The 18181-nt window shown below is 41.6% G+C and overlaps 1 protein-coding gene across 1 annotated transcript in view; it reads right to left on the bottom strand.

Moving 5' to 3' along the window:
- Positions 1 to 8505: 8505 nt before the first annotated feature.
- The window catches only part of LOC307167159 (uncharacterized protein), a 32538-nt gene continuing 22862 nt past the window's right edge, over positions 8506 to 18181 (bottom strand). Inside the window, exons 5-6 of the mRNA XM_079886123.1 lie at positions 10052 to 10131; positions 8506 to 9940 (exon numbers count right to left, since the gene is read on the bottom strand). Of these exons, the coding sequence (XP_079742249.1) occupies positions 10085 to 10131 (47 nt within the window). The 3' untranslated portion in view covers positions 8506 to 9940; positions 10052 to 10084. The remainder of the gene's footprint in view (positions 9941 to 10051; positions 10132 to 18181) is intronic.

The raw sequence follows: 18181 nt of genomic DNA, 5'->3' as shown, positions 1-18181 counted from the left end.
CACAATTTGGTTTTCCAGAGTTGAAACGCGGGCCTGCATGCTATCCGCTAATTCCTCCGCCACAACGATTCTTCGCTCGGCCTCATCTAGCTGCGTTTTACAGTTCTCCAATTCCTGGGAGTGAGTATGTACAATCTCAGCTAGGAGATCAAGTTTGGCAGCTATTGTTTTCGAAATCGTCTCGTCATGTGTTGAAACGCCTTCGCCATGGCCGTTGCAGGCCTGATGTTTTCTAGAATGTGACGTGTCCCGCGATACGATGATGTCATGGCTTTGGCTCGCACGAGCGGCTGTCTAACTCTCCCGCGATACAACAGAGGAACTCCAGGCTTTTCCGGTCACCTGGAGCGCTATCTGGTTCACCTTCTCTTCGATGAATGTGATCCGGCTCGTCGCTCGTGCTAATCACCACACGAGCGCATGGAGTGATCGTGCTGAGTAAAATCCATGAAGAATATTACTAATACTTGCTAAATAAAATTCTTATTACTAAAATACAAATACTAATGACCGATTCAGTCGATATACATGAAACCGGCTGAAAGCGGCACTAAAAGACTGCTTTGAAACTTTTACAGAGACCTCAAACAGAAAGCACAAAGCCTGTCTTTAACCCCCTGGGGTCGGCTATCGCGCCCGTTTTTTTCCGTATGAGTGCAAAAAAAAAAAAAAAATTTTTTTTATTTTTTATCTTATATGCTTGTGTTATACATCAATTGATCCTGTTTAGTGTGTATTTTTTTTGTGTATGCTCATAATAAAAACAAAGTGTTGTGATTTTCGCCAAATAAAGAAAAATAAACATGATGCGAGTTCTGCCTACTCTCCGTCAGTGAAGTCAATTCTGAAACGCGTCCGAAAATGAACTGTAACTCAGCGAATACTCAGTCAAACAGGCATACAGACACACAGGCATGAAGCTTGAATTCTCTTCTTTTAAATGAAGTAATTTTTTATAAAAAACAAATATTCACAGTTTATATAATATGTATGTAAAGAGAGAGATGTCAGTCGTTCTCATCTCAGCTAATTAAGTTTTAATGTGACTCCGCCTACGGAGACCGCGCTATTCAAACGCAAATGTGAGGCGATCCATACAAACCTGTGAAACGCCCACATCCGCTGGATAAGGCCGGTGACACACTGGATGCGTGGCGTAAGCGTCTCAGCTGCGTGGCGTGTCCGTTTTTATTTCGGCTCCCATGTTAACAGTTTAGAGTTTGCACACTGCCTGTGTGAGACGCGCGTCTCAGGCGCGGCACGAGCCGCGTGGAAAACGCGTGCATTCTAGAAATAGAACCGACGACTATTTTTCACGCGACACGCAAGCGTCTTGGAAGCGTTTCCATGCAAAATTGAATAGGAAAATCTGTTTGTCATTTTGACACGAATACATATTAATAAATGTCCTTTTGATGTTTAAAAGTGTCTAGGTTTTGACATAAATGCAAATATAAATGTAATTTACAAAATATGATCGATTTTCAAATACTGCTGTATTGAATTAACAGCTTTTAGCAAACTCTATTGCTATACTGAGATGAGGAATATATACTGTATGTGTTTTGTCAAAAATAAAGTCATCAACTAACTAATGGAACTCCGGGAAAAACTCTGGGTTCGGGCCAAATTCCGAGCTTGGAGCCCTCCCCCGGACAGCATGCCAAATACGCATACTACATCTGATTTCATGTAAGTGTGAACTCGTGAAAATAAATATAGAAGACAATAGATAAAAACTACATGGAGGCGCCGGCGCGTGAACTGGAGCTCGTCTCATAAATGAACCGAAACTCAGCGTATAAGGGAGCCTACTTGCCTCACAGACCTGAGACAGCTTGAAATGTCTACTTTCAAACAGAACAATTCAATTCAAAACGAAAGAAAACAGACTGCTCTCTGCTTATGTAATCCGTATGAAATGTGAATTTCTCTCTGGCTACTTTCACTACTGTGAAAATCGCAGTGTGAAAATTGAAAATTGAAAACTGTGAAAATTGCTCTCTGCTTATGTAATCCGTATGAAATGTGAATTTCTCTCTGGCTACTTTCACTACTGTGAAAATCGCGAGTCAGCATCGTCAACTTCATCTTTGACACAGAAAACACTTGTTTATTAACCTGTTAACCGTTGCCAGTGCGCGGGCGCACTGAAGCGTTTTTTTATATAGTTCAAAGTTACTATCAGATTTAATGTTATACCTTGACAAACTATACATCATTAAAAAGATATAATACTCAAGTTTCAGTATTTGACTACTATTGTATTCTGAGAAACTTATAGCGACAGTTATTTCTTAATTTGTGTCAGGAGTTATGAAATGAAAAAATGAGTCGATACCTTTGATATGAATTATGCGCGTCAGCCGCTTTCATTCATAAAAAACTCCCGTGCTGTCGTCATGACAGCGATACACAAAACAACGTCCTTTAGGGCTCAGCTCAAAAAATGTGCATATTTGGAGAAATATTGATAGATTCTCATAGATTTACATCAGATTTCTATAGACAGGAATAATATTTATTGAATTTATACCCAAATGCGTCAATGTATTCATTATAAATGCTTAGAATCTCTGATACTGTGTTATCAATTCATACCAATAGCCTGAGGGCGCTATTATGCACAATAATAGTCCATATATGGAACATGAAGAAGAGCCATGATCATGTGACATTCCAGGACGTCACTGATACACACAAAGCTACAGAGATCGCGCTGTTACATGCAGAAAAAAGATGTGTTGAAGACAATAAACATGATTGCAATGATATTTGAGTTACCTGTGTTTTTCAAGCCATGCCAGGTATTTCCATAATAATAGATTATATTTATAATGTAATGCTAATCTATATAGACTGTCATTGTGCAGAATGCCATACAATAGTATGTTTTCTGTCTGATTTTTTTTATCTGAAGCCAAATTAGATCACAGAAGATTATTTAAAATACTCATCTTGCGTTATAAAGTAAGTTTGAAGCACAGACATGGTTTTATTCTCATAAATTGTCGTGTATTGATGGTGTGCTAAGCTAACATGCTAGCTAGCCTTAGGTGCACCTGCAGCCTAGAAGTTATACTTTTATGATGTTTTGAATGCTTTCTGAAATGTTTCCTTATTCAATAAATGCATTTGATACAGTTTAAAATTTGAGATGAACTTTGAGAAAAGAAATTAGGGACTGAAACCCTTTGAATAGCCTGTGAATAGCCAGTCGTTAGTAACTATAATGCAGACAAAAGAAATGCATATTTAGAGCCATAACCAGGCTGGAGAGGTGTGAATGTGTGTAGGGGGAGACTGAGACTGAATGGGGCTCGTCTGCACCACAAAACAATAGAGACAATATACTGGATAGATGGTTAGAAAATGACAATAAACATCAGAAGCATTTTAGCGTCAAATCAAAATAAAGTCATTGACATGGTCTTGAAAAACATTTAACTAAATACAGAGTTTTGGACTTATTATCTTCAGATTTTAAACATAAAATGTTTAGACGTGGCTTAAGCTGTAGTGCATTTCTAGATTGCTACAGTGCCAACTTCAATTTTATTTTCATGAGGATGTTTCATAAAAATTAATTTCTAATAACTTTACAAAAATTTGAAGCTATTTATAACAATTTTTGTCATTATGACAATAATTAATTCTACATTTACAATAAACTGCCAGGTGTCAGCTTTCAAATGAGATCATACTTGTGCTTTTAGTACAAAGGGTTCATGAACTGTACCTGTTTCAGTTTGGGTATGTCATTTCTGGGGATTTTTCAAAAGTGGGGTTGCAGCTTAACAGGTTAATAGACAATTGAAATGTCTCCTTGCTAAATTTGACATATTCATAATCATTACTTTTGCCGGTTCTTTGTGACAGCTTTTAGGTGCTTTATTGGCAGCGCCACCCTCACATGTTACATGAACGCGTCACCACCGCATCAGCACCGTAAACAAGAGATTTTTTTTCTTTTTGGGGGCATTTTGTTTGTGTTCAGTCCTTCTCAGTTGTCTTTAGGTTAATGTTTCAGGTAACAGTTTTTCAGTAAATTTTTTCAGGGGTAGGCTAAAGGAGCAGCATCTGTACTCTCGCGGCTGTAGACGGTAATGTTTTCTCTTGGTTCATGTCAGTCAGTATGAATTCATTTTGATATAGAAGTCGCACCTGACTATAAGTCGCAGGACCAGCCAAACTATGAAAAAAAGTCTGACTTATAGTCCGGAAAATACGGTAAGTAAAACAAAAGGTAATAAGGTTTTTAAGAGTTTAGAGATAACTGGCACACAAAAGAAGGTGGTCTGTAGACAATTGGTCTCAAACCCCAAAAGGTGTAATCTCTGAATGTAAATTACCATTGTTAGCAGATGATTCCATGTGAAAGAGTTTCTGTCTATATAATGGAATGCAACTCGAGGATCAGCGCGATTCTGTACCTCAGATCAGCCTGACTCTCAGCATCATGTATTTCCTAATGTCAGGGTTCGCATCTCTTCTCTTTATTCCAGAGCATTTGATGTTTTGTATTGATTATCTTTGAACTGATTATGAAATTGGCATGATACATTTACCTGACATAATAAATTGTAAACATTTGATTTTATCCTAACGGACTCTAACATTGTTTTCATTAAAGAGTTAAAAGAATAGTCAAACATTCGCATACATTTAATGTTGCACGGATATCGTTAAAACTTTTTCACTTATGGAGTCAGATGAAATAACGAGAGAATACATAGGAGAAATATTTATAAATGTATTTGATTTAAAGTTTTAGACAGTAACATGCAGTTTCCCCGCTGGTCGGATGCCTATTTTTGGGCCGATCGTGTGCGGGATTACAAAGTTACATGGTCAGGAAAGGATAAAAGAAGATTGTAACTGTTGCTCTGTCTCTTTTTGTGCTCTTGCTCTCTTTTGCTCTTGGTCCCCCCCTCTTGGGCCACTAAACTGAGACGGCCCTGCTCTCGGTTATTGAAGCTCTGAGACTGGCAAGAGGAGCCTCCGAATCCTCAGTTCCCTTTCGTTGTCACTCCGAGTTACATCGGATGACGACGAATGGGGTTTCGCTTAGAAATCCTATCACCTTCGAGTATATAAAATGAGCCAATGGCAAAGAAATGCCATGGGTCTGCGGAATTTGCATAGCGTAACTCCGCCCCACCCTGGGGGTATATAAGGAAGTGCGCTGGCAACATGCAGATATGTTTTTGCTTCGGAGCCAAGTTTATTTACTTCACTCCCCAGCCAATCCTAAGATTCATCTCTTAATTCTCTTCGAGACGAGCCTCTCTCCAAGTGTTGGTGTGACAGCGAGTTCCAGCGAGTGCACATTCCCTGCTTATCTGTGCAGTGATTTGCCAGTGTTTGTGTGTTCTCTCCCTGGTCGCTTCAGCATTTGTGGAGAAATCTCCTTTCTAAAAAAGAGCTTGCACGCGGCACGTCTTTTTAAAGATGCCTCGCCCGTGCACTTCTGGTTGCGGTCTTCTCATTTCTGACTCTGATGGGCACAATCGCTGTCTTGTGTGTCTGGGCTTAGAGCACGCTAAGGCAGCGTTTGTGGATGAGTCATGTTCCCATTGCGGGAACATGCCCATCGCACGGTTGCCCATCGGACAGGACCCCAGCGCCTTTGGCACGTCAATTACCTCAAGTTGTTGGCTGTACGTCTTGCCCTGCACTGCTTTCGTGCATTGCTCAGGGGTCAACACATACTATTCCGATCGGACAATACCGCGACTGTAGCGTACATCAACCGCCAAGGTGGTCTGCGCTCCCGCTGTATGTCACAACTCGCCCGCCACCTCCCCATATGGAGTCAGAAGCATCTGAGGTCGCTTCGAGCCATTTATGTTCCGGGAGACCTGAACTAGGAGGCCGACGAGCTGTCTCGGCTTCGGCCTCTCGCTGGAGATTGGCGACTCCATCCCCAGACAGTTCAGCTGATTTGGGATCAGTTCGGGGTCGCACAGGTAGACCTCTTTGCCTCCCACGACTCGTCCCACTGCGGCCTGTTTTATTCCCTGACCGAGGGCACGCTCGGCACGGATGCACTGGCGCACAGCTGGCCACGGGGCCTCCGCAAGTATGCGTTTCCCCCAGTGAGCCTTCTTGCGCAGACTTTGCGCAAGATCAGGGAGGACGAGGAGCAGGTCATTTTGGTTGCCCCGTATTGGCCCAACCGCACCTGGTTCTCAGAACTAGTACACCTCGCGACAGCACCTCCCTGGCCAATTCCTCTGAGGAAGGACCTGCTTTCTCAGGGACGGGGCACCTTATGGCACCCTCGTCCCGATCTTTGGAACCTCCACGTGTGGCTCCTGGATGGGACGAGGCAGGTTTGATAACCCTACCACCAGCGGTGGTGGCTACCATCACTTCCGCTAGAGCATCGTCCACGAGACATGCCTATGCGTTGAAGTGGAACCTCTTCGTCAACTGGTGTTCTTCTAAAAATCTAGAACCCACGAAATGCCCCATCAGTGTCGTGCTTTCCTTCCTGCAAGAAGGGTTGGAGCGAAGGCTGTCTCCCTCCACCCTGAAAGTGTATGTTGCCGCCATTGCCGCACATCACGGCGCAGTTGATGGTAAGTCCTTGGGGAAGCACGACCTGATCGACAGGTTCCTGAGGGGAGCCAGGAGACTGAATCCTCCTCGTCCTCCCCTCGTACCCTCTTGGGACCTCTCAGTGGTTTTGACTGCCCTGCAGAGTGCTCCCTTTGAGCCTTTGCAATCAGTGGAGCTTAAGTTCCTGTCAATGAAGACAGCGCTCCTGGTTGCATTGGCCTCCATCAAGAGGGTAGGGGACCTGCAGGCATTTTCGGTTGACGAAGCGTGCCTGGAATTCGGACCGGCTAACTCTCACGTGATCCTGAGACCCCGGCCTGGATATGTGCCCAAGGTTCCCACCACACCCTTTCGAGACCAGGTGGTGAACCTGCAAGCGCTGCCTTTGGAGGAGGCAGACCCAGCCTTGGCACTGCTCTGTCCAGTACGCGCCCTCCGTGCTTACGTAGACAGAACGCAGTGTTTCAGGACCTCAGACCAGCTCTTTGTCTGTCATGGTGGGAAGCTGAAGGGAAAGGCTCTCTCCAATCAAAGGTTGTCTCACTGGATAGTGGACGCCATTGCTTTGGCTTACCAGCAGCAAGGTCGACCATGCCCCCTTGGCGTGACGGCCCATTCCACTCGGAGTGTGGCATCCTCTTGGGCTCTAGCGCATGGCGCCTCGCTAATAGACATCTGCAGAGCTGCAGGCTGGGCGACACCTAACACATTCGCGAGATTCTACAATCTCCGAGTGGAGCCAGTTTCTTCTGATGTACTCGCTTCAACTAGCCGGTAAGAGATTCTGCTCAGGTGTCTTCGCTTGCTCGCCATTCCTCTCCACGGACGGGATACGTGCGATATTCTCCTCAGGTGAGCCTAATAAGCCCTGAGTCTCCTCCAGCACTGTCGACATCAGCGCCAGAGTTATGTCACGGCAGCTTTAGCGCTTGGCTAGGTGCCTCCATGTGCATGGTTCCCACTCTGGGCGACCCCCACATGTGTATTCCACTGTAAGCCTCTTTGAGCATGTGTCTTTCCCTTGGCAAGCCACCTTGCCACCTCTGGGGTTGAAATATTCCACCTGCTGCTGGACACCCCAGTGATTCTCCATATGCAGCCCTTCGGGGTCATATGTGTATCCCAAGTCCCCCCCTTCGGGCTGGGCATAATTGCATATTTCCACTGGATATGCTTCCCAGTGTACCTTGGTATTCCTGTGTTAAGTAGGACTCCTTCGTCCGTGCTAGTCTCACGACAGGGAGCTCAGACTTACGCAGGGCACTGGAAGACAGTCGAGAGGTGGCGTGATTACACTGGGAACCCCATTCGTCGTCATCCGACGTAACTCGGAGTGACAACGAAAGGGAACGTCTCGGTTACGTATGTAACCCTCGTTCCCTGAGTAGGGAACGGAGACGTTACGTCTCCCTGCCACTTCCGTTGTATCGCTGGAACGCCTGAGTTCAGTCTCGGCTCCTCAGCGAAGACATATCTGCATGTTGCCAGCGCACTTCCTTATATACCCCCAGGGTGGGGCAGAGTTACGCTATGCAAATTCCGCAGACCCATGGCATTTCTTTGCCATTGGCTCGTTTTATATACTCAAAGGTGATAGGATTTCTAAGCGAAACCCCATTCGTCATCATCCGACGTAACGTCTCCGTTCCCTACTCAGGGAACGAGGGTTACATACGTAACCGAGACGTTCTCATCTTGCTGGATCTGTCTGTTGCTTACAGTTAACCACCAAGAAGAGCATCTCAGGAACAGTGCTTCAAGTCTGACCTCTCAGTGGGTCCTTCAGGGTGTCGTGAGGTGTTTAAGACCCAATATCTAGCTCTTGGTTATTGAAGCGGCTTCTCAACTACAACTCGCTTCAGTGGACTTACAGATACATTACCAGCTCATGAAGGGGAATTAACATATTCCTAACAAACATCTCAGGAAAGGAGACTTATTAAACACAACTGCAGAGTTTTTATTAAGAAAATTATAGCAATCATTCAAAATGAAAAAAGATGCTAAAAACAGGAATGAACAGACAAGATCCAAGAATCCTCAAATCAGCTCCATCACACAGAACAGAGAGAGATTAAACAGTCTGAGTCTGTCCATTACTGTATTAATATTATATTTAAAGCAGTTTACATATGAAGCACAAGAGAATGACTTTCAACACTGTAGGCAAATATATCCATAAAATCCATATAAATGAAAATAAATCTGGCTTTTTATATGTAAAAAAACAAACATTTTAAGGCGAGACACTACAGGTGAATAGGGTAAAATTTTAAAATAATAGATATCACCATGAAACTTCCTCAGTTGATTACTTACACAAGTATATAAAAAAATGTATTACAAGTTTTAGAAATTTGTATATTTAATTATGCAAATTAGACATTATCTCATTAAATATGCACGATTTTGCATATATTTTCGGTAGATAGATCTGAACATATGATAAAGCCAGGTGTAAAATTCTTTTTTCATTTTGTTTACACACAAGATGAAAATAAAAACTCAGAGGGATTTCAGGATATATGCTTTCATTACCTAGGAAATCAAAATATACTGTCCATAGCCATAAAAAATAGATTTTCGCCATATTTTTTTTATTAAAATGTCACATAAATCAGGCCAGGAATGATTTATTAAAAAATCCCTCTGGAAATATCTTCAGAATACTGCTAAGTGTATAACTGGAAAGTTTGGTGTACACAGGTGCTACATAGGCTGAGATGTTTGTACTGGAGAATGACAAAAAACGCAAAAAACTCATTTTGAGAAAACGGCAGTTACAGATTTAAATAGCTCTAAATGAGAAATCGTCATTAACTTTAAATCCCCCTTTGGACATTCACGATTGGTTACTGATAGAAAGGAAATGCCCATATTTGGGTTACATAGCGTTGTGCAGGAGATTCAGAGCTTTACAGGGATACCGGTCATGACAGACTTCAGTGAACAGACGGATCTCGGCGTGTCGTGTTTGAATGCTAACTTCCTGGTAGATTCGGGAGAAACTTACTGCCGCAAGTAAACAAAATGTAATAAAATAAACATCTTAATGTATATTTTCAACGTTTTCTTTATAGCAGCTTGAAAGAACACATACTGAAGGAGTAAACCCAAAATCTCAAAACTGACCACTGCATGAAAAATCTAAGTTTTTGCCTGCCGTGTCTCGCCTTAATCTAAACATGATTATATCACTATAAGTGCTCAGAGTTTTTTCTCTGTTTTCTGAGAAGAAGAAAATAAAACAATGAACAATCCTCTGTAAGTTTTTTCTATTGTAAATATTGCTGCAGATTGGCTCTAAACTCATCAGTATTTTATTCTAATATTGTCGGCATCTCTATTTCCTCTGGGTGCTTCGAGTCCTTCCTCCCTGCAAAATAAAAGCATTGACTGACCTCTCGTATGTGTTTTTATCATGATTGCAGATTGTTCCAGATCAGATGAGTGTGAATCATCAGATTGTGTGCGGCTCAAAACTTACCAGCTCTTCTTGCACAGATGATCTGAAGAAGAATCACAGTAGGAGCAGCAAAACTGCGATCTCAACAATAATCACAATCACTGCAGGAAACATGAGAGGAAGAAGAGAAACTGTACATGACTGAAGTCAAGGGTATTCAACTATCAACAGTTATTGATGAAGCATTTACAGACTGACTGACAGGGATGGACTGACAATCTGTGCATTCGGGAAAAGTCCAGAACGGCCGTCCAACCAAGGGCCGTCGGCACAAAAAAAAAGTCTAATAAAGCAATATGAACAGCCAACAGCAGGGGCACTAATACGATCACTTATATGCTACGTGCAAAAAAATGAGGAAGAAGAGTAGGCCTACTTGTGATTGGTCCAATCACCAGTTTGTGATTGGTCCCCGGCCGTGCATTCGTATCAAAATCATGTCAAATCGCCGGCAGAATGGCTAGCACAAAACGTAAGGAGAAAGGTGGATGGGAAAAATTAAAAGAAAAGAGGGCCAAGTCTCTCGAAACTGATGCAGCAAAATGTAAAAAGCTCACAGAGCTTTTTGGTTGCAGTGCAACTGCCAGCATCACTGCTTCACTTAGCCAGAGTGTAGAGGACCAGCAAGTGGAAGCTGAGCCTGAGCATCCACAGCCTGGTCATGATGAGGGACAGACAGCAGAGTTAACTTCACATCAGCAAGAGGTCCTGGTAAGTGCCAGTAGCAGGACACATTATTATAGGCTGGCTTTATCCCTATCTTAGCGAATTGCATAGTCAGCTATCAACATGGGTGTGCATCATGATTATGAAAATTATCATGCCATTTAGTGCTGTCAAACTTAACGAGTTTAATCATTTCTGTTAGGGTAATTTGAAACATTAAACGCATTCGAAATTTATCGCGGGTTGACTGCGATTTCACTTCGTTGTATATGAGAGGTTAGTGAGCTCACTTTTTCTGCTAGAATGAAGACTATGGTATTGAATTAAACGGGAAAACATCAGGCATGCATTGCTACCACTCTAAGCGTACTAACAAACGGGGAAGGGGGCTACTTTTTAGCTGAGGAGATTTTTTTTTTTATTACCTGCTTCATGTAGTTCTGCTTGAACACGGGGTCAGTTTCAGCAAATATGACAAAGTTAGTTTTATAAGGCTTACCTACTGCACTTTTAACCCCCTGAGGTCGGCTATCACGCCGGCGCGATAGGCTAGTTTTTTTCAGATCAGTGCAAAAGAGACTCAAAATACTCTGTTGATTTTGATCTTACAAAAGCACATCTTGTGTTGAACACCAATAAAAACTGTTAAAGGGACACTCCACCTCTGGAAAGATGAATGTGTATTTAAATTGGGTCATTTATGTAGAAGAAATGTGAAATTATTTTTGAATTTGGAGCTTTCTAGACTGAGAAAAGCCAGAAAATGTATTTTTGGCTCATGTGGATGAAAGACAACAACTCCCAGAATGCACTTGCTTCGCTGCTCTACGAGGCCACTCCCAAGCCACGCCTACCGGTTAGAGAGCAGTTGTAAACAATAAAGCTAAGCTAAGTTACTAGTAGTCTCCGTGAGTCTACCCGGGTATTTGAGATCGCATATCGCACAAAATGTCCGGGATTCGGCTTTTGCGTTCTACAGTCGCCATTCATTGTGTTTACTGTGGCGAGCAGGACGAGGCTAGGGCCGTGGGAGAACGACGCGAGGCCGGTGGCGTGATTACTGATGACCGACACCTGTGAGGCACTGGCTCGTATCTCTCACGGAGGAGCGGGTATTTTCTTAGCAATGGTAAAACGCACATCAACCGATCACGCCACTGGCTTCGCGTCTTTCTCCCGCGGCCCTAGCCTCGTCCTGCTCGTTACAGTAAACATGATGAATGGCGACTGTAGAACGCAAAAGCCGGTGGCGTGATTACTGATGAGCGGCGCCTGTGAGACGCACCGGTCTCGTATCTCTCACGGAGGAGCGGGTATTTTCTTAGCAATGTTAAAACGCACATCAACCGATCACTTGTTTAGCGTTCATGTAAACTACATTCAGATTCACCAATGGGAATGAATTCAGATAGATTGAAACAAAAGGTGTGCATGTAAACAATGAATGCCGACCGTAGAAAGTAAAGCCGAATCCCGCACATTTTGGACTATCTCGACGGCTGGACGTGCAGGTTTCTGCCGGTGGAATCAAACGCACTGGCACTGATCTGTGATAGGTCTGTTAGCACATTAGTCATCTTCATTTATATAGCGCTTTTAACAATGTAGATTGTCCCAAAGCAGCTTTACAGAGATAAGCGTATAATTTAAGGCAACAGAGATTGTTTCGGCTGTACAGCAGAGTTAAGTTATTTCCATCTAAAGTTAGTTTTAATTGATTTGCTTCCGTCGCAATGATCATTTGTTATTAAATTAGGGGCCGCTAAGACGACACCATTCTCTCCACACAGACTCTAAACGCGAACCCGTGAGAAACGCTGATGGCGTTCACATGCGCATTTAGAATGGGTTCTATAGGTATGTGCGTTTGAATATACGCAGGTTTGGAAATCCCTACAAGCCAAGCCTAAACAGAATACTTGTCTTTCCTTATAAATTTTGATAAGGAATTTTATTTTATTTGTTGCTTTGGGGTAGGACCGCGAGACAAATTTTCCCGACAACGCCTTATCTGTAGAGTGGTAGCGGGATCCTCCATAGGGAGAGACTAGTTGGCACTTCAGCACTGCGTTGTCATCGGTCCAGGCGAAGGTCCTTCGTCAGATCTGGATACGGCCTGGATCCGGCAGGCTGCAGGAAAACCTCGGGATAAACACAGACACTAAAATTAGCGTAGATGCCATTCTTCTCATGATGTAACGAGTACATCAGGATTTTTGGGAAGTGTTCCCGGTTCCGGCTGACCTACTATATGCAGCCTAACATTAAATTATAGAAGTCTATAATGTATTATGTGAAAGCTAGGTCAAAGAGATGTGTCTTTAATCTGGCTTTGAACTGACAGAGTGTGTCTGCTTCCCGGACAATGGTAGGAAGACTGTTCCAGAGTTTTGGTGCTAAATAGGAAAAGGATCTACCGCCAGCAGTCGATTTTGATATTCTAGGTATTATCAACTGGCCGGAATTTTGAGATCGTAATAGACGTGACGGACTATAATGCGTTAAGAGCTCGCTCAAGTACTGCGGAGCTAAACCATTCAGTGCTTTGTAAGTAATCAGCAATATTTTAAAATTGATGCGATGTTTAATAGGGAGCCAATGCAGTTTTGACAGAACTGGGCTAATATGGTCATACTTCCTGGTTCTGGTAAGAACTCGAGCTGCTGCGTTTTGAACCAGCTGTAGTTTGTTTATTAAGCGTGCAGGGCAACCACCCAGTAGAGCATTACAATAATCTAGCCTTGAGGTCATGAACGCATGAACTAACTGTTCCGCATTTGTCAATGAGAGCATATGGCGTAATTTAGATATATTTTTAAGATGGAAAAATGCAGTTTTACAGATACTAGACACGTGACTTTCAAATGAAAGATTGGTATCAAAGAGCACACCCAGGTTCCTAACCGACGACGAAGACTTAACAGAGCAGCCATCAAGTGTTAGACAGTATTCTAGATTATTACGTGAGGAAGTTTTTTGTCCAATAATTAGAAACTCTGTTTTTTCAGAATTCAGAAGTAGGAAATTACAAGTCATCCAATTTTTTATATCCGCTATGCATTCCGTTAATTTTGTGAATTGATAAGTTTCGTTAGGTTTTGAAGAAATATACAGCTGAGTATCATCGGCATAACAGTGAAAGCTAATTCCATGTTTCCTAATGATATCTCCTAAGGGTAGCATGTACAGAGTGAACAGCAGCGGTCCTAGTACTGAGCCTTGTGGTACGCCATACTGAACTTGTGATCGATGAGACATCTCATCATTTACTGCTACAAATTGATAACGGTCAGATAAGTATGATTTAAACCATGCTAGTGCATTTCCCGTAATGCCAACATAATGTTCTAATCTATTTAAAAGAACGTTGTGGTCGATGGTGTCAAATGCAGCACTAAGATCGAGTAACACTAATAGCGAGATACAACCACGATCGGATGATAAGAGCAAATCATTTGTGACTCTAACGAGAGCTGTTTCGGTACTATGGTACGGTCTAAATCCTGACTGGAAATCCTCGCAGATATCATTTCTTTCAAGAAAGGAACACAGTTGTGAGGATACCGCCTTTTCTAATATCTTTGACAAAAAGGGTAGATTCGAGATCGGCCTGTAATTGACTAATTCTGAAGGATCAAGTTGCGTTTTTTTAACAAGCGGTTTAATCATAGCCAGCTTAAAGTTTTTTGGTACGTATCCTAGAGACAAAGACGAATTAATGATATTAAGAAGAGGATCTATGACCTCTGGAAGTATTTCTTTCAGTAGCTTAGTCGGTATAGGGTCTAACATACATGTTGTAGATTTAGATGATTTAATGAGTTTAGTAAATTCTTCCTCTCCTATAGCAACGAATGAATCAAATTTTTCCTCAGGGAGACTACAATGCACTGCCTGATGCGATACTGTAGTAGACGGTTGCATAGTTATAATTTTGTCCCTGATATTATCAATCTTATAAGTGAAGAAGTTCATAAAGTCATTACTGCTGTGTTGCTTGGAAACTTCGGTGCTTGAAGCTTTATTTTTCGTTAGTTTAGCCACCGTTTCAAATAAATACCTAGGATTATGTTTATTTTCTTCTAATAGGGTTGAAAAATAAGCAGATCTAGCAGCTTTTAAAGCCTCTCTGTAAGTAATTGAGCTCTCCTTCCATGAAATGCGAAATACCTCTAGTTTTGTTTTCTTCCAGTTGCGCTCCATTTTTCTCACATTAGGTCCAACGCCCTATGGGCGGGTTTGAAAGGGTGGGAACTAGTGCTTGTAGTCTTAACAGAAATCCCCCCCTCTTACATTTCCTCCTACAATAACGGAAAATGACGATTTTTGCGTCATTGTAGGAGGAAGTGTAAAGAGGTAAATACAGATTTCTCTCTTCTCAGGGGAAAATGAGAAAATGTTGCACGACCATTCAATAGTATGACTGGGTTTCTAACATTGCAAAGCTTAATGCAAATGGGTGGAGAGTTCCTTTAAATGTCTTCTTTTATTTGTGTACACTCATAATAAAAACAAAAGGTTGTGTTTTTCGTAAAACTGCCGTCTCTCTCAATGTGAAACTCATTCTGAAACACGACAGAAAATGACCTGGAACTCAGCGAATGTTTGTCACACAGACTTGAAACGCATGTCTATACAACGCTTGGAGTCTCTATTTTTAAAGTATATAAATTATTTAAAAAATTATTTGTGTACACTCATAATAAAAACAAAAGGTTGTGTTTTTCGTAAAACTGCCGTCTCTCTCAATGTGAAACTCATTCTGAAACACGACAGAAAATGACCTGGAACTCAGCGAATGTTTGTCACACAGACTTGAAACGCATGTCTATACAACGCTTGGAGTCTCTATTTTTAAAGTATATAAATTATTTAAAAAACAAATATTCTCTGTTTAAGTAATCCGTATGAAAGCAGTGGCATGTACAGTTTCTCAAGCGCGTCCTAATTAACTCTAATGTGACCACGCCCACGCGCGCACGAGCGATTGACATGCAAATGATCCACGCGACGAACGCAGGCCTGTAAACGCCCTCATCACCTCAAAACAAAGAATCAGAAACTTCAGTAACTTACTCCTCTGCTTTTCATCGAGTTTGGAAGACTGTGTTTGTGCTGTGCTGTGCTGTTTACCTTGGATTTACCTCAGAAGAATTAGAAGAACGCGATTTGAAGACAAGAAAGATGTAAGGTAAAACATTCTTAATTATTAGTTTATGTTATTGTTGCATAAACTTCACATTGCAGTTGAACTGTTGCTAGATATAAGGTGAATATTATATTTAGACCCGTGTTTACTGTTACTGTGTTTGTGGATATCTGCTCAAACGTAGATGTGTATAATATGGTAACCATAATATTTCATATTTTGGAGCACGCCGTGCGTTTCATGTATCATATTTTGGAGTGCGCTCTGCGTTTGAATGCATCATATTTTGGAGCGCGCTGTGGGTTTGAAAAGCAAAACGCACCAAACAAAGGCTTCATGTTTTTACTCTAATCTCATTTCATATCATCATAACGAATAGAAACATTTGAAGTAACATATGATAATCAATATTTTTTTCTCTAACGTAGTTGTTACTGAAATCTTTTGGAAGATTTATAGGCTGCTTAGGCTATTGTTATTATTATTTTATGCAGCACTGCGCTAGCCTATGCCTTCAAGGCACAACAAACCTGGTGTTCATTATACATTATTGGAAACATTTGTGTGTGTGTTCTGTGAATTTTAAAAAGCAATTTTAACCAGAAAAAATATAAAATCTATTCCCAAAATCGTGCAGCCCTATAGTTTCTCACAGGTTTATTTATTTTTTACAGAGACCAGATGCCACTGAGTCCTGCTGACTTCAACATTCAGATGAGTCTCTGTACATGAACATGGTAAAGTGAAAATCAAACACCTTGGAAATGAAAGGTATGTACAATGTTTTTAGGAATGGCACAAAGGTCTCTGTATTTGGATCATTGTTTTCAATAATGTGCTTGTTTTGTTATTTGTTGTGTATCTTTGGATTATGTTGTGTTGTAAATAAATCCCAAACAATCTAAAAGCCATTCTGTTTTAAATCTCCTCATTCTTTGTGCAAGGTTGCTCAGAATGACAGGGCCTGATAGATCCTAATAGGGCCATTAGGGGAGGGTCTTTGTCTTTCTCAGGAGTGAAAACCATACATATTAATGATGTGATCACGCCTCTTCGCATAAAGCTTTCTTACAGAAAACACGTCTTACAAATTTTAAATCAATATATTGTCTTATCTGAATGAGCAGTCAGGGTGATTTTCACATAGTTTTGGAGCAAATATTAGTATTAAATATTGTGAAGAAATAATCAGTATGGGTTTCATGGCCTTATTTCAGTGACATTTTTTATTTTATTTTCACAAACCACGCATAAATGTCATTATCTCAAAACTACAAACTTTTACATAAATGCTGCTGATATATTATTGTAGCAGAGTGTGTGCTGAATACAGTGTAATCAGACTTTAGCCATGAAAATGTCACAAGTAACAGAAATAAGCACAAATGTCAGAGCATGTCAGAACACCTCCAGGGCCAGAAAACACCTCAGACCCCAGAGGGTTAAATTAGCTCATATTATATTTGAATAGTAAGTTATAGTCTATAGTAACTATATATTTTATAATTACAAGTTTGTGTAATTTGGGGTTTCTGTAGCCAGTGACATTTCATTATTTGTATTTCATTTTCAATGCAGATGTAATGGCATTGTACATTTTTTGTTTTTATTTGAAGGCTGAGGTGAACTATGCATTTTTTTAAGCTTAATTTACCTCAACTGAACAGCTTCGGAGTCATTGGAATAGTTATATTACTTTTTTCGGGTTGAATGGTGGTCGTCTCGCACCCCCCGAGCGCCTGTGAGCAGAAAAACCACCCTTGCAACTTTGGGGCGGCGGGCCTCAGCATCAGGAACGCGTGATACCAGGTCTCACGATGTAACAAATTGCTTTACGGCACTGCACACATATACTATCTAAACATTTATATGCTAGCCTTCTGTGTATCATACACACCTCAGTGGACATGGCTCCGTGCGTTCGCCGGCTTCTTTGAAAACAAATGCACATGACCAGAGGGAGAAGATGGGAGGGGGGACAGTCGCCAATGAGTTTTAACGGCAGTGTTGTCAAATATGTCATGATTCTGCCATCTAGTCCTTGTCAATCTTTAATTCTTGAGGCAGGATCATGACAGACCCATGTTTTGTGTGCAAGCACATGGCCTTTTGTTTGGGCCATGTGCTTGTGTTGTCTCGTTCCTCGCCCCGCCCCCTTGTTATCCTCGTTTAGTCATCATTGCTTTACCCTTGTCACCTGTTTCCCTCATTAGTTTCTCCCTATTTAATCCCCTTGTGTTTGCTGTCCTGTGCCGGTTCATTGTCATTCATTGTGTGAAACTATCCGTGAGTAACCTGTTGAAAGTCTTGTCTAGAAAGAAGAGTTTGATCCTGTC

The sequence above is a fragment of the Squalius cephalus genome (genome assembly GCF_949319135.1).
Source record: "Squalius cephalus genome assembly, chromosome: 1".
Taxonomy (NCBI): Eukaryota; Metazoa; Chordata; class Actinopteri; order Cypriniformes; family Leuciscidae; genus Squalius; species Squalius cephalus.
This window is presented reverse-complemented; position numbering and strand designations above follow the sequence as displayed.